At 50.7% G+C, this 22,622-nt stretch overlaps 9 protein-coding genes across 9 annotated transcripts; 7 read left to right on the forward strand and 2 right to left on the reverse strand.

Moving 5' to 3' along the window:
- Positions 1-4,821: 4,821 nt before the first annotated feature.
- On the forward strand, positions 4,822-5,070 carry PHYSODRAFT_323516 (hypothetical protein; the record flags this gene model as incomplete). The annotated part of the gene is made up of 2 exons (XM_009519046.1): positions 4,822-4,928; positions 5,001-5,070. The coding sequence occupies 2 exons, from the start codon at positions 4,822-4,824 to the stop codon at positions 5,068-5,070; spliced, it is 177 nt and encodes a 58-aa protein (XP_009517341.1).
- Positions 5,071-8,170: 3,100 nt separating this feature from the next.
- Positions 8,171-8,470, forward strand: PHYSODRAFT_457039 (hypothetical protein; the record flags this gene model as incomplete). The annotated part of the gene is made up of 1 exon (XM_009519047.1): positions 8,171-8,470. A coding segment is annotated over one exon (300 nt), but the record flags the coding sequence as incomplete, so codon positions are not given.
- Positions 8,471-9,145: 675 nt separating this feature from the next.
- Positions 9,146-9,328, forward strand: PHYSODRAFT_469350 (hypothetical protein; the record flags this gene model as incomplete). Its single annotated transcript, XM_009519048.1, has 1 exon — positions 9,146-9,328. A coding segment is annotated over one exon (183 nt), but the record flags the coding sequence as incomplete, so codon positions are not given.
- Positions 9,329-9,339: 11 nt separating this feature from the next.
- On the forward strand, positions 9,340-9,765 carry PHYSODRAFT_294974 (hypothetical protein; the record flags this gene model as incomplete). Its single annotated transcript, XM_009519049.1, has 1 exon — positions 9,340-9,765. One exon carries the CDS (start codon positions 9,340-9,342, stop codon positions 9,763-9,765), a length of 426 nt encoding a protein of 141 aa, XP_009517344.1.
- A 1,356-nt stretch (positions 9,766-11,121) lies between these two features.
- PHYSODRAFT_323518 (hypothetical protein) lies at positions 11,122-12,784 on the forward strand (the record flags this gene model as incomplete). The annotated part of the gene is made up of 4 exons (XM_009519050.1): positions 11,122-11,527; positions 11,603-11,767; positions 11,800-12,579; positions 12,660-12,784. 4 exons carry the CDS (start codon positions 11,122-11,124, stop codon positions 12,782-12,784), a joined length of 1,476 nt encoding a protein of 491 aa, XP_009517345.1.
- A 1,508-nt stretch (positions 12,785-14,292) lies between these two features.
- Positions 14,293-15,082, reverse strand: PHYSODRAFT_258425 (hypothetical protein; the record flags this gene model as incomplete). The annotated part of the gene is made up of 6 exons (XM_009519051.1): positions 14,293-14,350; positions 14,426-14,494; positions 14,521-14,603; positions 14,656-14,763; positions 14,834-14,869; positions 14,945-15,082. 6 exons carry the CDS (start codon positions 15,080-15,082, stop codon positions 14,293-14,295), a joined length of 492 nt encoding a protein of 163 aa, XP_009517346.1.
- A 1,359-nt stretch (positions 15,083-16,441) lies between these two features.
- PHYSODRAFT_476206 (hypothetical protein) lies at positions 16,442-17,966 on the forward strand (the record flags this gene model as incomplete). Its single annotated transcript, XM_009519052.1, has 3 exons — positions 16,442-17,539; positions 17,617-17,860; positions 17,890-17,966. 3 exons carry the CDS (start codon positions 16,442-16,444, stop codon positions 17,964-17,966), a joined length of 1,419 nt encoding a protein of 472 aa, XP_009517347.1.
- A 252-nt stretch (positions 17,967-18,218) lies between these two features.
- Positions 18,219-18,916, reverse strand: PHYSODRAFT_353726 (hypothetical protein). Its single transcript, XM_009519053.1, has 2 exons — positions 18,799-18,916; positions 18,219-18,726 (listed from the first exon to the last, which is right to left on the reverse strand). Exons 1-2 carry the CDS (start codon positions 18,902-18,904, stop codon positions 18,227-18,229), a joined length of 606 nt encoding a protein of 201 aa, XP_009517348.1. The 5' UTR covers positions 18,905-18,916; the 3' UTR covers positions 18,219-18,226.
- Positions 18,917-19,994: 1,078 nt separating this feature from the next.
- PHYSODRAFT_323522 (hypothetical protein) lies at positions 19,995-21,477 on the forward strand (the record flags this gene model as incomplete). Its single annotated transcript, XM_009519054.1, has 4 exons — positions 19,995-20,103; positions 20,174-20,254; positions 20,331-20,453; positions 20,531-21,477. 4 exons carry the CDS (start codon positions 19,995-19,997, stop codon positions 21,475-21,477), a joined length of 1,260 nt encoding a protein of 419 aa, XP_009517349.1.
- Between the last annotated feature and the right edge of the window lie 1,145 nt (positions 21,478-22,622).

Raw genomic sequence — 22,622 nt, forward strand, 5'->3', positions numbered from 1 at the left:
TTCCAACCACTACCACCATCTACGTCAATGCCCCTCCCCCAACCTTAATGTCCACTTCCTACCTCACATCCACCAAACCAAACACATCGAACATTCTACACGCACCTCATTTCCACACCCCACACCAACTTACATATCAACCAACCCAATTTGATCTTCTCTCCAACTTAAAATGCACTTTCCAACACGAATTCCAGTCCTATCCTCTAACTTAATAGCCTCTCTACAGCATTATATCCTCAAACCAACCACTTCAATCCAACACCACACACCACGTTTCGGTACACCACACAACTAGTTTGCATATCAATCAACCCCACTAAACTAACACCTTCCTTCAGTCCCCTATTGGATTATCCTCTTTCCACCTCGTATGTAACAACCCACCAGATATTTTCTACTTAGCACACATTATTTATACACTTCAATTTGTCCTTTAGATTCATCAACTCCATGTATATTATACCACAAATGGCTCCGATTGTCTTAAAATATTATTTAAAAATATATTTGGATGCTACAATTGAACTCGGTATGGTTAAAAACGCACCCTCCTAAATTTTCAGCTCCGCAGGCTTTATATTGGCTGCATACTAGCAATGGTGTCACTTTTTAATTTCCACGCACTTAGGTCTATCTCTGGCACGTATAAGTGGTATGAATAAATTCCCCACTGATGAAAACCTAGGGTCCCCAAATTTCAGGTGCTGTAGCCGATTTAACTTTATATCTCTCAAAACTTCTATTACCTTGTATAATTATATATATAAGTTTAAAATTTATAAGTTGTCAATAGACAAAAATCGTTGGTTTTCTTCAGATAAGTAATATGTCACCAAATCGGGGTACCGAAATTACTACCACGAAAATCCGAATTTAGGTTATTTTCGGCAAAGTGGACCCTAGATGAACGTTCGTGGACCCTAGATCGACGTCTAATTTCGGAAAAGGAGACCCTAGAAAGTCCTACGATCATCCGGGTCGTAATATATATAGGAATATTTTGTCCAATCTAGCAAATCTACCAATATACTCACTTTAATAAAGAGCCACAGCTGTCCTCTAACTTCGAGGAATTATAATAGTACACCACTCGCGGAACAGTGAGCTCGGGAAGATAAAATACTTTGCTGAACGAAGCCAAAGGGAGAGGAAAATAGTCGACGATGTTGTCTGTTACATACTGTAGTGCTGGCATGACTTCATATTGTCTTGGTCGAGGGTATCCACAAACCCCGCTGGTTTTCTTGAGTTCAAAATACTTTGCAGTGTGTAGGAACGTGAACATCTATGAGCTCTCCATTGTCGGTTAGGGTTGTTCGATACCATACCAGTTTTCTCGTCGCTATCAATAGTAAAAACGAGATTCGACGGACCATAGCTTATATCGCCACGAGAAACATTTTCACCACCACTCGAGCTCACACGAGCCCGACCGGTGTGGTTACCGCTCATGACGGTCACCGAGCGGTCGCCAGCAACGTTTCCGTTGCTTTTGCCGGTGCTAGAAGCCGGTGTATCGCCACGAGATAAAAACTTATCACCACTTGAGCTGACACGAGCGCCGCCGTTGCGGATTCGGTGTTGGGTATCGTTTTACTTTCGTTCTTGTACTTATTCTCCAGTTTGCACACGGTGACGGCTTGGTTACCCTCACTTAAAGCGGGGAAATCGGGAAACGTCCGGCAAAAAGTTAGTACATTGCTGTTGGCGACAGCACCCTCAGCATGCATGAACTGATCTTAGTAGTGCAGAGCTGATTTTCAAAAGGATGTATCTGGGGCGGTCTTCCCGCACCTTTTAGCCGCTTACGGCTGCCGATACAAGTGGGTATCTTTATCTTTAAGAGATATCTCTAAAAGGTTTTTGTCTGAGTACTTGTCTCTCCAGGCTATTACCCCCCCTATTCACCGTACACATTTTTCACATAATTTTTTTTGCGCTTAGCATATATGTCATTTATGAGGGGTTTTGAGTAGATTAGGTGCAAACATTTTGAATAGTTAAATGATTGGTATAGTTTGTGTCCTATTTATAGCATACATGCGCCAAAGCCCGTAAGATGCTGAGCATGTTTTGGTGAATGGGGGGGGGGGGGGGTAAGGCCACCCTATCATTCAGATGTACTTATGGCGACGCTTAAGCCCCCAAACTGAAACGTTCCGATGTCACGCTTTTAGCTTATCCGTCTTCGTCTTTATCGACACCGCTCTACATATATCCTTCATAGGTTTTCTCCCCGGCGGCATATTTCTTCACATGATTTTTGTTGGAGTGGGAGGCGATTGACGTACGGTCCAATAACAAATATAAACCAGCGTAGTCCAAACAAATCTCTCTAACCCATGTCGAGTAAATATAGCACTTGTCCGAAATATGTCCGATGCTTTTTGTTATCTATCGAGGAAATATGCAACTAAGAGCAACCCCACCGGCTTTGTTTTTTTCGGGCAAACAAAACGACAAAGTCTACGGTTCTACGGTTTTGCTGAGATTTTAGTACCGGTAATACCCATTTCGACGCCAGCCACACCAGTGCCCTACAAAACACCACCAACGAAAACTCCACCAAAGTCCCCGCGGACCCACGGCCAACACTCAACAATTTTGTTGATCAGTGCAGATGCTCTAACACCGTGCATATATAGAAAAAAAATCTGGATTGACAGGCTTTTGTGGTACAAAATGCAGTGTAACTCTCTCATGCTAAGAAAATTGCTGGTAAACTTGCATGTAGTACACACAGGGGCTAGTAATATAGGTCACATGCACCTAGCCGCGAACTGTAAGCCTCAATAATCAAATATCACTTGATCAAGAAGGACGAACCTTTTGATCGCACTGTAGTTAAGCCATTCAATCTTACCACCACAACAAACCTTCGACGAAATGGTAGGTCGTCGTTGGTTGATGGGAATTGTGCGAATGACCTCCAGGAAGTGCCAGGACACCAACTCGATGCGCAATACCAACCTAACACTAGCGATAGAAGTACATTTGTACTGCTAAATTTATGGATACGATTTCTACGCATGGGATCTGCGAAAACCTCGAGTTCGGGCGCTCGAAAGATACCAGACTATTAGCCAAAAGCAAAATAACAATCTAACAGTAGCGATAAGATTATGTATGTATTGCTATATTTATGATAAGGTTGATACGCATGGGATCGGACAGAAACGCCGTCCCAGACGCACTACAGATACAGTCTTATCCAATACCAAGCCGATACCCATAATACAAATAGTAATATATTTAACCAGAAGTTGATAAAAAGAAAGTTGTCTCAAAAGTTGATCCAAAAAAGTTGATCCGTCGCGGGACAAAAGTTGATCCAAAGTTGGCCTGTCCCGCGGTTGATAAAAAAGGCTATATCTGCAGTCTCCCTTCGTTTTCCGGAAGGGGGAGAGTCCCACGGGGGATTTCTCTCCCCACGAACTGGCTTCCTTTCGTATCACGAATAACTTCTTCATGATATCAATTTTAGACATCTGAAATTGGCATGCTAATGTCAAAAGACTGCATACGATATAGCAATGTATGATTTTTTACAGGATTAACACAACAACTGGTAGCCAGCAGCCGTGTGTCACACACAATATATATGGAGCAGTGTCTCAGACACACACTGTATAGAGCCGACACAATGCATGGAGCCATGAACATTAGCCTGGTCGTTATGTTCCCGACGCTTGGGTGGCGCTGGTTATGAGTATCGGGAAGTGGCATAAAACATAACCGTTCACTTTAAAATACATACAGGACAAGTCTACCATACTTGCCACTCACACGAGCGAGGAACGCAGGTCGACAAACTCGCCAACCTCTACCTGTTCGCCAGGGACATCCTCAGGCGTCTCCATTCCCGCCTGCAACATACGCCACAGTTGAAAGCCGACCAGGTATCGATCTACACCGTTCCATCGCTCAGCGCTAAGCTAGAATGACGCGGTGCTCGTCAGCTTTATGATGCTGTCATCGGATATCAGCCTGCTCCTAACAATTGACATCGGCTGCTAGGTGTACTGTCTTGTATGTTCATGAATAACGTTGCGGTGCTCGGTAGCCAAGTTGTTCGTCGACTTGGTCTGCAACCTCCACCCGCTAGTGATGAGCATCGAGTCGCTGGGTTATAGTGTCGCAGTGATCGTAATGGTTAGCGTCGTGCAGCTAACCGTGTCGTTCATAGTGTACTTCTCACAATGGATATTGACTTAGTGGTGCCAAGACCGTTATAGATCCAAGGACGGCTGGTTGGTTAGGTCTGCGGTATCCAGAACGATGTGAATACTAGACACCGTATCGGGAACTTGTAGGCCAGCTCTCACGTTCATAACAACTTCCGTGATATTGTTGGCGAGTCGCGGAATGCTGTAATACCTATCAAGATGATGTCTATGTGTATTAAGAGGAGCTAGATGCAGCGCCTGATCAAGCGGCTTGCCAATGACTACTCCTGAGGGATAAGCTGGAGTTTCTGCTTTTCGAAATGTGTTTTGTGTTTGACACATCCAAACAAAACAATGATACCAATAACTGTTTTTGGTGGGATTTGCTTTGGCACGAGGCGAGTACCAATTTATCCACAACATTTGATACACTGCTATATCCGATGTAGTTTTTTCAGTAATCACGTCCTGTAAGGTGTCACAAAACTAGTTCCACGCAGAAGTTGATCATGACACGAGCGAAAGTCAGCTCGTTGATAGGAAATACCCGCTCCCTCCAACTTCGGGGCGTCGTTCTTCCTATTCCAGAAAACAAAGCGTGACGACAGCGAGACTCTTGTGAGCAGACAAGCGAGACGACAGGACTTAGAAGATGGCCGACGTAGACGCTCTCCGCGCAGGAATTGCCAGTCTAAGAGAGCAGCTGGATGAGGCGCGGGCGGACAATATCCGAAAGGTCGTCCAGATCATGGCTGCCATGTAACATGCCGAAATGATAGTCATGATAAACAGTCATCACGCTGAGCTGATGACGTTGCTGACAGGTGTTAGGGAGCGCCTCGAAGTGCTGATGGCCCTTCACGGCAATGCCATGGAGCAGCTTAATGGCATTGAGATTTGACTTACTCGTGCACCCAATGCTGAAAAGGTTAATGTGATCTGTGACGATAAACCCTTCACTTCGGGCTCCTGGGCAACACGAGATTCGGACGCTTGCTTGTCAAGCGGAGAAGATCTCCAAATAAACAGCAGATCTTCTGCAAGAAAAATTCCTGCTAACGTTCACGGAGACCGGAAATCCAATTGACATGAAAAACAATTACGGGCTGCTGTGAATGATCGACTGCGGGAAAACATCGAGCTACTCGAGGAATCGGTACGTTTAATAGCTCCCTATTGAAATGTTTAACTGTTATTGACAACATTTGCAATCGCTTACAGGGCAGAGCCGCTGCCGGACATCAAGTGCGAACCCACAGCATCGTCTTCGGATGCTGTCGATCATCGTGGAAGGACAACCAAGACATTTTCTCGATTGAAGAAATCCCCGACACTTTTCGTTTCTCTTTCAAGACGCACAGATCGGAACAGGCGTTATTTTGCAGTACCGACAAACGCTTCATCCAGTCCAAGATTTTGTTGAGGAGCAACGAAGTTTCATGAGCACAAGCACGCACGCATACAGGGTCTAAACTAACTGTCATGTATCGCCGGTTCAGACACAAAATGGTTACTTGAATTGAAGGTTTAGAAGAACGCAACGCCATAATGTGAATACAACTAGAAATTTGTTGTTTAGTGGTAACCCATTGTCACGAGATATTTGATGAGGGTTCGTGGCAGTCCCGGTTTGAATCTTTGATTGGCTTTTTGACCTGAACCCGCTTGTCAAACTCAGAAGAAATCGGGCTTCCGCATTGCCAATATCCATGACAGATAGAATATCAGTACGTTTTTGGTCTCGCGGATTGTATGGCGAAATATCTACTGTAGCAATGGTATACACTTTACCAGCACATACACGGTCACAGAACATGTTAGCACATAATATCACTTGCGGGGATAAGAACGTAGAGTTGACGTACTCGCCCGTTTTCCCAACTGAACATGCTCGACAAAACCACTCGGTGTTTTTTTTCGCGTTTGCCCTTCGGACCAGCCATGATCGAGCCCACTTTTCAGACCCGGTGCATGCGTTTTCTTTGACTATCCTCTGGGTCTCCATGGAAGTCTTCTGTCTCCTCAGGACAACTACCATCCGCATTCCATAAGCGGGGAGGGTCTCGGTAAACTTGAGCATATTGCGCAGATACCTTCAATATAAAATACAAGGGTCAGCTTGTATCAAATACAATCTATCGGCTGGTGTACCTCTGTAATTTTTCCAAATCTTCTGCCAAGACTTCAAGAAGTTGTGGGTGCCGATTCGCCAAGAACTCAAACGGACTCATCGGTCGGTCGCCATTGGTGGTACAGACCTCTTGATGGACAATAAAGGCGTTTGTGAGGGCAGTTCACACCGCTCTCGTTTCCTATTTACTACGGTCAGCATCTCCATAAATACCACCGTTGACACCTACATCACCCACAGGGGGAAATCAGAACGGTCGCGTGCCGCATCTGCGACACACGCTTGATCCTCGGAACTCGAAACAACAAGATGAAGAACCATAAGAGCGCTTCTTCTATGACCCATTGGAGCGATTCTTTATGGGTCAACCATGCGCAGGTCAAATTTGGGTCAACACCTTTTTGGGGTAAAAATTGTTACAGTTTTGACCATGTTTGACCCATAGTCGAATTGAACTCGAATGTGAATACTAGTACAATGGGCCGGCAACGGACCACAGTTACTACGCTGTAGAGGCGAAAAATGCGACAAGCCTCTTAGTACATTTGGAGCCACAGCCTTGCACCGTGAGTTCACGAACGCACCAAAGCGCCGTATCAAGGCAACGGTTATCAACGTCATGAAGGCAGTCAAGGCGATGGCACTTGAAATGGCTAACCCTACATACATTGGTATAAAATGGTTCTTCGTGCAGTAGAACAAACATTTGATGCAGAGTGAATTTTATATAATCTGAGGCGCCTTACCCACTGGACTTTGTCGCCGGATGACAAAAACCGATTTCTTTAAAGCAACATAGCATTTGATTCCTGTGCAGTTCGCACAAACCGATCATGCAGTGCAAACTACCGGGTCGTGCACTTCTCACCGCCCTGCTTTCCTCTTGACTAGGGATAGCATCTCCACCCATAGTGTGACGGTGTCGGCAGCCGCCGACACGGCCGACATCAACCTTTTGGTCTAACCCGTTAGATATGGATTTGTTTATATTTGGCTGATGGGACCCGAGGACGACATGTCGCTGGCGACAGGCCACAGAGAGGACACATCTCAACAAGCTCGGATAACAACACACCAAGCTGGAGCGGCGCCGGCGGGTCCCCATGCGGCAACAGCAGCTCAGCGAAAGCGCGCAGCAGGCCGACAGCACCAGCACTCAGAAAGACAGCGGGAGCGGCACCGGTGAGCATGGAGATAAGGAGAATGGCACAAACACTTTTAGGAACCGCACAGGTGCGGAATAGCAAAAAGCACAGATCCAATCCTAAAACTGATCCTGTGGCGTTGCATCAACGCCGTCCTCTATATGATGTCACAACCTCACCTTACTATCTACCGCTTCATCGGGCACTCCCCAAAAAGCACCACGACGAGAACACGGCGCGACGCGAGAATCCGCTATGCAGCGACCCACTGCGCTCCCCCTGCGGTTCTAGGCTCCGCTGCTGACGGGTCTCACGCTGCTGCTTTCGGCTCCACTGCTCTCAACCTTCCTGACGCGAACCAAGGCTTCTAGCCACTCGTAGGGATCCGGGGGCTGCCTCCCCACCTGAACATGGCCCGCGTCGTTCACTTGCTGCAGTCGCTGCTGATCTTGGCGCTGCCATCGCCCGGCGACTAGTAGACGACGCGACTGCTGAGCGCTTGTTGAAGCGGAGGAGGCTGTCCGGAGCAACTCCCGCTGCATAATTTTCTGGGCACTTTGAGGGCGAGGGGAAGATTTAAAGCTCTATGTGCTGTATAACCGCTACAAACAAGGTCTGTTTTAGCGTTACGATGTTCGGCGGAGATGCGTTCGCGCGCTTTTGGATTGATGGCTACCTGGTGGGCGACATTGGTTTTTTCAAAGAAGCGGTACAAGTTCTAAAAGCAAGCTGACGTAGTTACTCCTGGTAATGCAATACAGAAGATCGAATCCTACATACAAAGCACCATCCTGGAAGCGATGCAGCTGTGGCTTATTGCACCTGGTTCATGGCACGCACTGACCTATCTGCCTGGTGGAATGGACCAAGAGATCCACAAAGAAGTCCTTACTTTCGAAACGGCTCGAGCCCATTTGAAGAAGGCCATAGTGCTAGCGCTTGTGATTATTGCGTTAATGAATCGTACAAGCCTTCCTATCAACCCCGATTGCTTTGGGGCTTCGATCAAAAAGTCAAAGACGAAAACCATAACTCTATACGAGAGCGAGATGGTGATTTTTCGGGTGGTCTTGGGCGTGCGGGTGCAAAGCACTCAGCCCTTTAATATCCACTTTCACTGCTACATTCAAGTGAACGGTGTTAAACAGAAGGCAAGTTCGACCGAAGCAGTGGTGTACAACACCTACATGTGCCACAAGTGCAAGCGGAGGTATTCGCGGCGTGACTTAGCCGAGCATGGTCGTGGAGGTGCTGAAGCGTGTCGTTTTAAGTTTTCGTGGTTCCCGGATGCGTACACCGTCGTTAATTCTTTGCGCCAGCAAAGTGGGCAAGACCCCGTGTAGGCCCGATAACGCCACACAAGCCCCAGGAAACGCCGGTCCGATAACGCCGCACGTCCAAGGCCTCAACGCCCAACGACAAGGGACAAGCGTCAACACAAGCCCCCCCCCCCACTCTGAAGCCTGCGAAGACTTGGACCAGTATTCCGAAGTTACGCTACTCCAACAACCAGGTAAATTACTCGACGCGACCGCGACAAAGACGCGCCGAGTTTGTGCGAGACCGGCCCCGCGAGATTTCTGCGAGGCCGCTACTCCCCACCCACAGCGTACCGAAAACCATCTTGAAGTTCTACCCGTCGCAACAAGCAAGACAAAAAAACGAAAAGAAATGCCAAGTCGTTCGATGCCCTCAAAGAAATCGCGGCGCAAGTAGCTCAAGGGAACGGACACTTGATCCGCATGCCGTGCACAGTCATCGGCCGAATTCTCTCCGAGGACGCTGAGGATGGGCTCGCGTTCTGGATTCGAGACCTGCGGCGCGAAGGCGTACCCGTATCGCCGCTAATACTGCAAATGAAGAATCGGGCGGTGGCGGCATAGCTGGGTCTAAGATGGGAGCAGTTTACGGCGTCGTCCTCATGGCGACGACGATTCCTGAAATCGTATCGACTATCGTTGCGACGAAAGACGCGAACCAGCCAGCGAACACCAAGCGACTTGAAGCAAGTTACCAAGGATTTGCGGAAGAAGACACAGGACACGATGCTCGACCACGGCATTTCAGAGGTGTACAACCGGACCTAACGGCGCTGAACTTCGACCATCTCCCTACTCACATGATTGATAAAACGGGGAAAAGGACGGTATGGATTCGCAATAGCCTCAAGGAGAAAAGTCGAGTGACTGCAATGGTGCTCACCGGCTCACAAGGGCACACGCGGGCTCCTATTCTCGTCTTTAAACAGCCTGGAGCTCACATTGAGGCTAAGGAGCTGTTCAACTGCGCCGACCAGAACGGCTTTGGGCGTGACCTCTGAAAAAAAAGGTAAGGAATATGCAGGCTGCCACCGGTAAGACTACCTATTGCAAAAGTCGGGGTTGGTGGAATGCAGGTCTCTCCTTGGAGTTCTTACTATTTCACTTCGCTGCGCGACCCAACCCCGACCATTGTGTCCTCCTATATGGGGCGAATTTAGCGGACATTGGACTCGGATGTAGAGCTTATAGGGACACAGGTGTTGGAACCGTGCTGCTGGACGGAATCGTTTCGGCTTTCAGCTACGTCAGATGTGTCGTCTTCCACTTTGCTGCCTTCACCGTAGGCACTGTCATCGCCTCCACTTATATCCTCTCCGTCGTCAACCTCAGTAGTTACCACTTGATTCTGCGCCCCGTGCAGCTGTAGAGTCGTGTTCAGCGTGAGTATGGTCCGATTCCCCACTTTGTGGTCCTGAATTCTTGCCAGCAGTTTTTGAACGTTTTGCTTGTCTCGATGGTCTAGAAGAAGCACTCCCACTACCGTGCCTACAGTAATTAGTCTGGCCCAGACTAAAATTGAACATCGATATTTTTCTGTCTCACAACAATTGGTCTGTCCTTTTTGAGGACAGACTAATTTTAAATATAGACTATCTTGAATACCCAAATAGTCTGCGTAGATGTAAAGATAACGTGCATTTATACAGTTTAGACTCTCTCTTTCCGTCCTCTAGGTAAACCTTAAACGACGACTTCGTCGACAATCGTGGGTCCGGCTTCCTCTGTACGGCGTCCAGCTTCAGTTTCGACCTCGCTTACCTGCTCTTCACTATCTGGTGTTTCGTCGCCCTGCTCCAGCTTGTCTGCAATCTCCAGTAGGTACTTCTGAATGATCTCCTGTAAATGAGGGGAAAGTTGCTTCGTTGACTGTAACGGGGTTACACGAGAGTTACCCGAAGGGTTATGAGGTGGGTACACACTGTCTAACCTAAATCATTAGGAGAATCAGTACACGGCTTCAGAGCCACTGATTATGCATATGACTAGGGTTCACTATGCTAGATAGTGAACCGGATACATTTACACCGTAGGCGGCTTGGCCGCAATAAAGGGAAATGCATTCAGTTTGAGATTCACAGTTAAGAGTTACGGGTTGACTCTTGGAGTCCGTAAGGTGTACGGACTCGTACGTTCTGGTATTAGAACGGGCTATCTTAAGCTGAGACTCTGTGAATCTGTTAAGCTTCCTCTAACGCAAAGCTACGGCAGCCCCGCTGCAACTCGCGATGGAGAGACGATTCCCCAGGTACCCAAGCACGCGCTCCGGTCCACGTGCTTGGCTCTACAAAATAAGATCGCAGGCGAAAAGGGCGAGCACCGGCAAGGCCCACGGCGCAAGGCAGGATTACTGCAAGATGGCAGACTACCAGAAGCGTGTGTGGGCGGATAAATACACAGCTGCTAGGAACAGCGGCAACGACTTGGACTACGAGGCTTTGAGCAAGTTGACTCAATTCAAGGCGTTCAAAAACAACCCAGAAGAGCTCCAGCGTCACGAGCCTGCGCTGCTGAAAGCGTTCTACGAGGTTTACTTAGCGGACCAAGCCCTGAAAGCAGACGCACACGCGCAGACCGCTGGATCGGGTTCGTCGAAGCTATCGCAACGTGGCGAAGCCGAGCACCTGGCGATCGAGCAATGCGACATCCAGGCGGCTCAGCAGCTTACCGCAGCCAGAAATCAAGTATCGCTAGCGTCAGACCAAGCTCCAGGGCCTCCAATCTCCGTCCAAGCGCAGACACCCGTGGCCGTGCAGGTGGAAGGTGCCCCAGCTCGGAGCCTGCAAACCCACCCTTTGCGAGGGGAGTATGCACATCTTGAAAATACCATTTCGCAAGCACTGCAGCAGTTCCGAGAGAAGCTGGATGAAGAGAAGCAGAAAGGGGCTCGACAGCTGGAGGAGGAGCAAGCACGCTCAAGGAAATTAGAGGAGCAGTTGGCAGCCGCTGCGAAGGAGCTGGCCGAACTCAGGAATGATGGCAGTGGTGGCAGTGATGGCAGTGGTGAAGACAGATGTACCGTGATAGCGCATGAGTGGAAGAAGACGCTGCAAAACTAGCCGAGGAGAAGGCGATTTCAAGTGGCTTGCGCAACAAACTTGCCCATGTGGAAACTGAGTTGAATTTGTCGAAGCAATCCGTCACCACGCACGCAGACAATCTACTTAAGGCGCAGGCTAGCCATGCTAAGAAACTCCAGGGTGTGCACGAAGACATGAACAACCTCACGAGAGAGGTGAACGAACGCAAGAAAAAACTGGAGGACGGGGAGAAGGAGGTGGCTACGCGAGAGAAGAATTTGGAGAACAAGGAGGAAGAACTACAAGTCAAAGCCGAGGAGCTGCAATCTCATGAGGCCAAGCTCAAAGAGGAGGGTCGGCGTCTCCAGAACGTAACGCATCGCCTGCAACTGGAGCAGGAGCAGTTGGACGCGGGTAAAAAGAAACGAGAGAAGCCGAGTCGAGAGAAGCAACAAGGAGGCCGAATATCGCTGAGGCAGGCGAAGATTTCGAATGAAATGAAGCGACAGACCCGGCTCCTGGAAGAGCAGTTCAAGAACAACGGGTGCCCAGCTGCGTTTAAAGAGCTCGAAGCCAACCGCAACCGGATAGAGGAAGAGAGGGCGGTGATGCAAGCAGAACGGGGTGGAGTGAGAACGCAGTTGGAATCGATGAAGGCTGCGCTAGAGGCGGTGAAAACGGAGAACAGCAGATTGCAAGACACCATCGCGAGGCTAGAGCTGTACTTGAGTATGTTCAAGCATAGCGCGGTAGCTATCGAAGGGTTCACGGAATGGAACGCCGTCATCCGAGATGGTAAGCCGCTTGAGTTTCTGCTTCAGTGTGGTTTGACATTGTATTGAATTCCATTGTCTCTGGATTGAAAAAAAATGTAGGTAACACGAGCACAATGCAGAAGAAGCGCGACTTCATTCTGGGCAAAATGAAGGAGGCGTTTGGATCGAAGACGGCGGACGCTGAAGAGTTCAAGGCGCTTGCGGTCGAGTTCTGGGAGAAATGAAATGAGTTGGTCCACGACAAGACATGGATCGTCATCCACTCGATGGACCACGGCAGATACGCGTATGTATGCACGGAGATTATGGAAGCATTGGGCGTGTTGGAGAAAATCATTAGTCCTTAGTCTGCTGTAGTCGTGTGTGCTGCTGCGTAACGATGAATGAATACACATTTCCAAGTCACCGATGACTTAGAGCGAGTCAACTTTGACTCGAATACGCTTGTTTTATTGATCGCGAAGTCAACATGGACTTCAACCAAGTCGACATTGACTCAAACGTACTAGTTTCAGTAATAGCGAAGTCAACTTCGACTTTGAACGAGTCTACATTGACTCGGTCGACAGCGACCCAATGTTGAATTTCAAATCCAAAAAAATAAACTCGGTTTCAGTATGAACCCCCAAAGGGTCGTTTTACTTGAGTTTGTATAGACAGTATCCGAAGCGAAAAATGGCCGGCTTTTCAGATGATGAGGATCGCCAACTCGTTCAGCTCGCGGCGGTGTACGAGCAAGCGGGAAGACGAATCGACTGGGTGTCAGTGGAGAAAGACATGAGGCCGTCAACATGGAGCGCAACCAAACTGCAACAGTGAATCAAGACGCTCAAGAGACGATATGGCAATATCGTGCTGAGTTTCCCCCCACGCTATTTCCGCCCGCCACCAGACCGAGCAGGACTGCATTTGGAAGCCAAAGCCGCGTCTCCTCTACGATGTTCACCTTCACCACATACCATTGCGGCCCTATCACCGCAAGAAACCTACAACGCCACTGAAGGACTATTCTGCCTACTCACCAGGCGTGATATGCGCGCGAGTGAACGTCAGCTAAATACCGGGGAGATTACAATGGCTGAGGTGTCCATGCTGATCGAAGAATCGAATATTCAAGTGAATGACGTGTTTCTGGATGCTGGATCCGGCGTGGGAAATGTTCTCGCTCAAATCGCTCTGCAAACGCAAGCATTTCGTGTGGTTGGTATTGAGATCCAACCTTGGCCGCTAGAGGTATGGAGCTGATTGCGTCTAGGGCATCGCGCTTTCCACACTTGCTCAAGATCAGCGTCGTCACCGCAGACAGCCGCAATATTGCTGAAGGCAGCGATACTGTTATCAGTGCTGATCCAGACTCGAAGTTGGCTCAACCCAGCTCCCTTATCAGCTCCACCACCCTTTTATTTTGCCACGACACTGTGTTCGAAGAAGACGTGGTTTTGGCAATGCGTGCTCTGTGCATTAGGCTACCTCATCTACGTCTGGTGGCGCTGGCACACGAGTGTGCCCGCGGCATCGTAATACGTGCGAAAATTCGTTTTGCAAGCGGTGGAAGCTACTGAAAACAATTCACGTTCTGATGATTTACAGCAGCTCCTTTCGGGATTTACCCTGTACGCGCAGCTGAACCAAGATGGTCGATGCAGTAACTACGATCACTACTCTAACATTGCCGCCGAGGGTTGAACCAACAACTATGTATTAATTGCATGAAAATCAATCACAACTCTAATCAACTTCGACCTGCAGTTGAGTTTGACAGCGTAATGAAGCCGCTGTCGCCCCATAAGCTGTCATACGAGGTATAGAGAACCCAATACAAGATGAAGTGTTCGTAGCGGACGAGCTTACTCGAGTCAACGTACAGCATCGTGGGCTCCGTAACCAGACCCCAGTCGACCATGAAGACTCCATGCTTCAAGCCGCCGTTGTATCTGTCGTTCTTGGAGTCTTGCCACACCCCGCTGTCCCTGTCGTGCTCTTGGCGTCCTCCCTGCCGCTTGTTTCCACCGTCGTGCCTTCGGCATCGCGCTTGGACATTCGCTGTGGAGTCGACTCGCGTTAGGGTGAAGTATCAGCACCCGCAAGGTTTCACCAGCGGTGGGGGTACGTAGCATAGGTGGGCGCAGATGCACAAGATCGCCTCCTTGCTCAACTCCTGCCGGGAGTAGCCGGTGAACAGCTCGTCCTGAATGTAATACGCCTGTCGACAACAACAACACCAGCATGAGCCCCTAGATATGAACGCCAAAGCTGCCAAGACGCCGCCTTACCTTGTGGAGGTTGAAGATGGTGTCCAGCTCGCACACCTACCGAGCCCACAACATCTCTCAGCGTCAGCCTCCCTTCTGCTAAAGCTCCAGTAGCCCTGACGCCTCACGTACATTGCCGAAGTAGCGGTCGGGCTCCTCCACGAACAGGAGTGTCCAGGCCTCGATCGGAACAACTCGGTCTTCGCAGTGGCACTGGTAGAGCCGTACTCGTAGCTCCACGACCAGCGTACCTCGATCGTGCGAAGGCATCTATAGAAGGCAATGATACAAGGTAAAATAAAGTTAACATTAGTGAGCGGTGCATCCTATCAACTCAGAATTTTACCATAGTAGAGAAGCGCTAATCCTTCGCGGGCACCTGGCAATTTGCGGGTGTAAATGCTTGTGCGGTGGCCAATGGTGGCGCGGAAGCCCGGCACCCATGCCCATCTACCTTTCAAGGTGAGAAATCCGCAAACAGATCGCATTGGCCAAAACGCTGTCGGCGGGACCTTGAAGAGTCGCAGTTACCCTAACCACCTGTATGGCTTGAACCGGCACTTTCCCCCGAGGTTTTTCTTATCCCAGCAAAATCGGGATAACGTTCGCCGGTGGGTTAAATCCGTTCATCTCGCAAGGCTCTACCAGCTTTCAGAAATACTACGTCTACGTAAATCTCTTTTGGTTTAGGGTTAACAAGTAGGGTTTATAACTATACTGAGGGATGACCGGCAAGTTTTATCTATATGTATTACTACCCGGATGAACGTTCATCCTAGGACCTTCTAGGGTCTCCTTTTCCGAATCAGAGGTCTTGGTATTAACTTTTATGGGGTCTTACGTAGGAGAAAAAGTCCTACGTAGGACCTCAAATCGGAGGGCGTTTTGCTAGAAAGGCACAATAAGCCGGAACAGACTTAGTACACCGCTCACCCCTAATTAGGTGTAAATGGTGTTTAAATACACCTCACTTCTGATAGGCTAAAAATTGCAATTTGGCAAGTACCGAATTTGCAACCCGACAGATCGCTGCCAACATGGCAAGCCGCTTCCCCCCTGAGCAGCAGCCAGCCGCAGGCCTACATAACGCTGGCGGGGCTGCAGCCTCTTCCGCAACAAGGCCCTCTCCATTCGCGTCTGGGTAAGCCCCAATTTATTGCGGTAAAGTAATCGTGCCTCTGCTGTTCCTAACGTAGTGGTTTGTAGCCCCGTAGCGATGGTGAATCAGGTTCGCCCCGGTTTCGGCGCTCCCGGGCAATTCCCTGGTACGTTCGTTACTTGCTCACAACTACAGGGATACAGTGTAGCTAAGGTAAAACGTGATATCATCGTGAAGGCCACGCGGTACGAGCTGCGCCAACGCAGCTGTCCACGCCGCTTGTCCCTCAGAGGCATCTATCAGCGTCAAGTGTTGGCGCTACGCCCGAGCCCACGACATCACTTTTTGTTGAGAGGTCTTCGGGTCCACCTAACGATTTATTTGGACAAGCTCCACCGCCACCAGCTCAAGCTGCGAACGATGTTTTTGGGCAGACGGCTGCGACGTCCCAGCGATATCGATCTAGCACTGACCCCTTTGGCAGTCCTTCTGGGCCAGCACCGCCGTTTCAGATGCAGCAGGCTACTGATATGCCAAGAGAACCTCAGCGATCGCTGCCTGAAGATCTATTTGGTCCAGCTTCAGCGCCAGGACAGCCTAGCCAGCGGAATGCTTACGAAAGCCTTTTTGGCAGTCCGGAAAAGGCGTCAACAACTGCTGAGGAAGCCCCAAAGCTGTCCCGGCATTCATCACTTAGCTCCTCACAAGGCCCAACGCCATCACCGTTTAGCAGGTCACTGCCTCCTCCAGCCCAGCCTCGACAGAACCAACAGTATGCCCCGTATCAGCAGCAGCCACAACAACAAGTATCCTCGCGGGCATTCGGCCAAGCACCGCCTCCTGCTGCACCGTTCCTGGGATATGCAGACAATGCCCGGTCGCAGTCTTTTCAGAATCATGCAGCCCCGGCTTCTACCCCTGGTTCGTTGTTCGCCGATGCCCGAAAGATTCCCTCTCCAGCCAAGACGCCGCCCTCTGCAGCGCCAGTGCCTCCTCCGTCTCCCCCACGAATCACGCTAGAAGCCCCATCCCCGGACGATCTTGTGGACGAGTTTCTAAAGATGCCGATTGATAAACGTTTCGCAGGGGCTGAAAATGCAAGCCCACCTGCAAGCAAGCTACTTCTTGCTGACATTCCGGACACGATTGAGGGGTTGGAAGCGTTGTACGCGCAGAAGCGCTGGAAATCGCTGACCAAAAAGGCACTTTCAATGCTGCAAAACCCGTCAAAGGAAATGAGCGTGACGCTGGAAATCAAGTCGTGGTGGCTTGCCGGGCTGATTAAGGAGGGTCATTACGACAATGCAGCAAGCGTGCTGGATCAAATTGGGAACCTAGACGAATTATCTACCGCGGTTGGAAAGACCTCATTCGTGCTGATCCGTCTACTACTGCTTCAAGCGCTACTAAGCAAGTGCCAAGGGAAGCCGGTGCTTCATGAGAAGCAATTGTTCCACCTGATAATGCGGCTGCGAACCGCTATTCAGCAAAACGAGACGGTAGGTCTCCTGGGTGTCGAATTGAGTGCAGCTGCACGGTGGCTGCGAATCGCACAGTTTGCTCTTGCAAACCACCTTGTGCAGCAGCAAAAGTTTATGCTGGCCTTGCGTATTTGCTCACAGATTGAGGTACGTCCGAGTTGGTAGCAATTGTATTGGTTTGTCAGTGTGCTGACGGGAATGGTGTTTGATATTGTTTCTATCAGGCCCAACACTTGGTGGATCATGAAAAGGTGATTGTGTTGTCCCGTGTGGGGCGCATCCGTCTACAGATGGGCGACCTAGCGACCGCGGAGAAACTGTTTGAGGCTGCTCGATATCACACCGGACACTTCAGAGCAGCTGGCGGTAATGGCGTATCGGTGAAGGACCTCGAAGAGCTGGAAGCTCGCGTGCTCTTGAATGATGGGCTACTGCTATTTGCGCAAAACAAGCTTCAAGAGGCGCTGAGTGCGTTTGACTCCATTCTGTATTTGCAGAACGCGCAAGGCATGACTGCCGAGAGCTCGGATGCGGACCTTTTCCTGGAGGAGGACGTTGTTTGCTCTGCGGTTAACAACTATGCGATCTGCGCGCTTTACTGTTGCGACGTGAAGGCAGCCGTGGCAGCATTGGAGCGGATGATCAGGTCAAACCCGCAGCGATTCCTCAATGGTGTAGTTGTCTTTAACCTCAGCTCTCTCTACGATCTTCTGTTCGACAACGCCACAAGCAAAAGCCGTAAAGAGATGATGAAGAAGATCGCCCACCTGTACGACCTTGAGCATGTCGACCCGGCCGCCTACCGCATTTAGTTGGGACAATGCAAGCTCTGCTTTATATTTTCTGTTTCTTGGTTGGCATGTCCTCATTGTCGTTGCTATCGTTGTCGACAGGCTGTTCGTCACTGTCCTCGTTGCCAAAATGGATATGACCGCCTGATGCTGGCTTCTGGCGTCTCTTTTTCTTCGTACCGGAAGCAGTCACCAAGTTAGCACTCTTGTTGGAGTCACTGGCGTCGTCTACTTTGGCGCTGGCACTGCTTCCAGAAGTACCAGGGCAGGACAAGCGAAGTTTCAACTGCTCCTTCATCTCGAGCCATCGGCGCTTACTCATGACACGAATGCCGCGCAGGTCAGCATCCGAGGCCTTGGCAGTAGCTTTTTCGGCAGAATCTTGCTCCGCGAACTCCACAAACCCAAAGCCTTTGAACTTTTTGCTTTGTGGGAACCTCGGCATGCTCACCAAGTTCACCTTGCCAAACTTGGTGAAGGTGCGACGCAGCGAGTCATGGTCGTCCGTGGTGCCGAAGCTGTCGATGTAGATTGTTCTGGCATCTGCAGTATGGCGGACGTAGCAAAACGGGTTAGTTTGTTGTGCCTGACTCAGTCTCGTGACTGCCTACGCACCTGCTCCATAGTCTTCGCCCGCCGCTGGCACGACCTTCGGCGCAATGCACGAGCGTGAGCGGTCGACCCGCATCACCGAGGATTTCTCGGCCTCGTCCAGGATCATTCGCTCCGTCGCCTTGAGTGCCTTCAGTCTGGCCATTCAACCGAGCACGATCTTGTCAGTGAGACACTTCCTAGGTGTTAAATTGCACGATGACAGCGCACTTGTTGAAGGACAGGAACACGCGCACAGGCACGAAGCCCTGCTCGTCCATGGCCTGCTGCAGGAACTTGTCCTGGCGGAGGTTGCTCTCGCCCAGGTAGAACTCCAGCTGCCGCTGCAGCCGCTTCCGCTGCGACTTGCCTGCGGGCTTCGGCTCCATTGCACCTTTGATTGTGTAACCCCCGTCGACAGGGTACCCCTACGAGAACGTAACCTCGGTTACTCCAGCAGTGCGCCAGCTTCACGCAGGACTTGGCGCTTGTCGAGTCCTCTCTCCGCAAAAGAGACTGCCGCGCGCTAAAGCCACCGGGGCGTAAGTCGCTTTCCAGCCACCCGGCACGGCCCATATGGGGATATGAAGCAAAGCCAGCATGGATAGTCCGCCCTCGATCGCCGCGTCGTGTGCGCGTCGCGCGCCCCCTCGTTGGCAAACAGTGCGTGGCGGGGCATGCACGCGAGAGCTGCCACAGCAGACACGGCTGCATTTACGTGGTGGCTGGCGAAGCGAGCGCATGAGGCGCGAGGAGCCATGCCCAGCAGCGCAACATCGTAGCGCTCTTAGCGTTCTTGGGCAGAGAGCGTTTTCGAGGCCAACGGCACGTTTCAGGCCGGCAAACGTGAGGTTCGTGGCGGTTTAGCCCCGCGGTGGCAGTTTGGAGACATTCCCTCGGCAGCCCAGCAGGCTCGGCGTCACATACCTGTCGCCTTCACCACCGCCATGCCCAGGGCGGAACCGGTGCCGAAGGTGCGGGGTCGTAATAAGACGCCGGCCAAATATACCAGCGACTTGAAGAAACGGCCGCACAGAGAGCAGGTGTGCCCATACAAACGCCAAGTGCGACTAAAAATAGACTCAGACGGAAGATCCAAAGATAGGGCAGAAGAAGCCAAGCGCCGCACAGAGTGGCACTACTGCATTTCGCACAGTCGGAAGAGAGGAAACGACCGGCACAACCGAACCTGCCGCCCCCCGCACGCACGCCAGACGACCATGTTCGACGACCTGTTCAAGCTGCTGCGCAGCCCGCGCTGGGTCAACTCGCCCATCGCGCGGCGCTTCGGCTTCGGCTCGGAGCTCTCGTACGAGGAGGACGAGCTGGGTGAGTGGTGTAGTCCCTGCGGATCGGGAGCGAGCGCGAATCTCACTGTTGCTGCGTTTGTTCTCTGCAGAAGACACGCCGTCCAACTGGACCAAGATCTCGACGTCGGGCCACCGTCCGCCAGTGCGCAGCGGCCACTCGTCCCTTGTTGGTGCGTAGCTGTTGCTACAGCTAGTGCTGCACGTGCATTACCCGACTAACAATTGTTCTCGTTTTGCTGCTTGCAGTCGGCGACATGATGTACGTGTTCGGGGGATACAACGACGGGAACTGCCACAACGACATATACGCGTTTGATCTGATCCGCCACCACTGGATGCACATTGAGACGTCGAACGGCATTTCTCCCGGTACGGCTCCACGTATTACCGTGCACGCTGGCTGCGTAGTTCTTCACTCACCGGATCGCTTTTGACATCCCTCGCAGACGGCCGTGCCTCCCACGCCTGGTGTACCTCTACGGACAAGACGAAGCTCTACCTGTTCGGCGGGTCGGGCCCGCACTGGGGTCAAACCAACATGGGCAAGCTGCTGCAATTCAGCATTCGCGATAAGAATTGGACGATCGTTGAGGCCGAAGGCACACAGCCCCCGCCGGGCTATGGGCAGAGTCTGTGCGCGATCAACAACAAGCTGTATCTCTTCGGTGGCACCTCTGGACACGTCTACGTGAACGACTTGTACGTGTTCGACGAAGTGACAAAGATCTGGAGAAAGGAAGAGACTGGTGGCAAACGCCCAAGCCCGCGATACAAGCACCAAGTGGCCATGATTGACAACCGCATGTACGTCGTTGGCGGTGGTCTCTACGATCCTCCCAAGGGGCCCATCGACACGTACTACCTCGATGTAGACACACTCACGTGGCACGAAGTCGAATGTGGTGGCGATATTCCGAAGTCGCGCATTGCGCACACAATTTCGCAGTTGTCGAACGACCCTTACCGACTGATCATGTTTGGCGGACGCGACGACAGTGGCTCACGGCAGAACGAGCTTAGTGAACTGAACTTGCGCACTGGAGAATGGCGAATCTTCTACAACGAGGAGGGCTTCCAGCCCGATGCTCGTGATTTCCACACAAGCGTCGTGCACAACAACCAAATCTTCGTGTTTGGCGGATCCAACGGCGTGGAGCGCAACAACGACGTTTTCCGGTACTCTATGATGCACCAACCGTCGACGCTACTGATCCTTGCCATGCAGGTCCTGCACCAGAACCTCGACTACATACCAAAAGAGGATTTGGAAGCGTTACCGATGGAATTGAAGATCGGCGTGGATAACATTAATCCCGACGTGGAGTGCTCCTACAACCCCACTTGGTATATGCTAGAAGATCAAAAGCAGGCTCATGCGGCGCCAGTGATGTAGAGAGAGCGAGATGCATCTCCGCGGATAGATTCGTTGTACGTTAGATGCCCAGCTAAGATAAATTATAATGAAAGGGCTTTAATCAGTCGCCTGAATCTTTGATTCCGCCAGCGTAAAGTTGGATGGAGCACTCTGCCTCAGGCATGCAGGGGCTGTCGATGATTTTGCTACAGGTAGACAACAAATTGTCAGCGTAGGTCGACACGTACGCGGGGTGCATATCATTACCAGATGCGATTTTCAGCCCGCCCTTTCTTCATCTGCAGATCACCGTACAAGTTGGTTAGTTCAGCACGCTTGCAGGATTGTAGTGATAGATTCGACGCACCAGCACACGAGTGTGGACTCCGTGAGACATCACATGACCACCTGCAGGTAAAAGTGAGGGATATTATCCTTGATCGACTTTAGCTTCAAACGTACCAACAGGCTTCACGCCGGAGCCGAACATCACATTGGCCGTGGGGTCTCCCATTACTTGGTTCACGACCAGAACCGCGATATTGAATTCCTATACACGAATTCTTAACTTGTCAACCACATCGAAGTTCCAGCACACGGTTCTTGCTCTTCTTACCTCGGCGTGTTTGACGAGTCGAACAAGATGCTGGTTAAGTCGCTGCTGTCTCTCGCTTAGTTCTCCTCTATTGATGTGCACGTGCGTGAGCAATGCCGATAGGTAATGGTACCGACAACTATTACCTTCCGGAGAAGTCCGTGCGAAATAACGCAGTCACAGAGTCGATGATCAGAAGGCGAAATGGACCCTGGTCAGGATCCTGCAAAGGTAGCAGCCGTAAGTGCTACAGTTGTACAGTATATCCTCCGCATGCTTCCTTCCTTCATGCATTGCGTACCGCGAAAAGCACCCCGAGCTTGATCACGAGGTCCATTTGAGCATCGTGACTATGAGCTCTGCCATGAAAGGTAAGTTCGTCGCCGATTCATTTTCCATTATTGGCAAACACATACCTCGCCACAATGATGTTGGCGAGAACATCTTCTGGATCCTAAAAACAATTTTCTCAGCCCGCGCTTGCATGATACAATTCACTGTTTGGATAGTGACGTACCATGTTGTATCGCTTCTTTGCGATTTCAGCCACCCGATTCGGTCGGAAAGTCCCCTCGGTGTCGATGAAAGC

The sequence above is a fragment of the Phytophthora sojae genome (assembly GCF_000149755.1).
Source record: "Phytophthora sojae unplaced genomic scaffold PHYSOscaffold_1, whole genome shotgun sequence".
NCBI classification, from domain to species: Eukaryota; Oomycota; class Peronosporomycetes; order Peronosporales; family Peronosporaceae; genus Phytophthora; species Phytophthora sojae.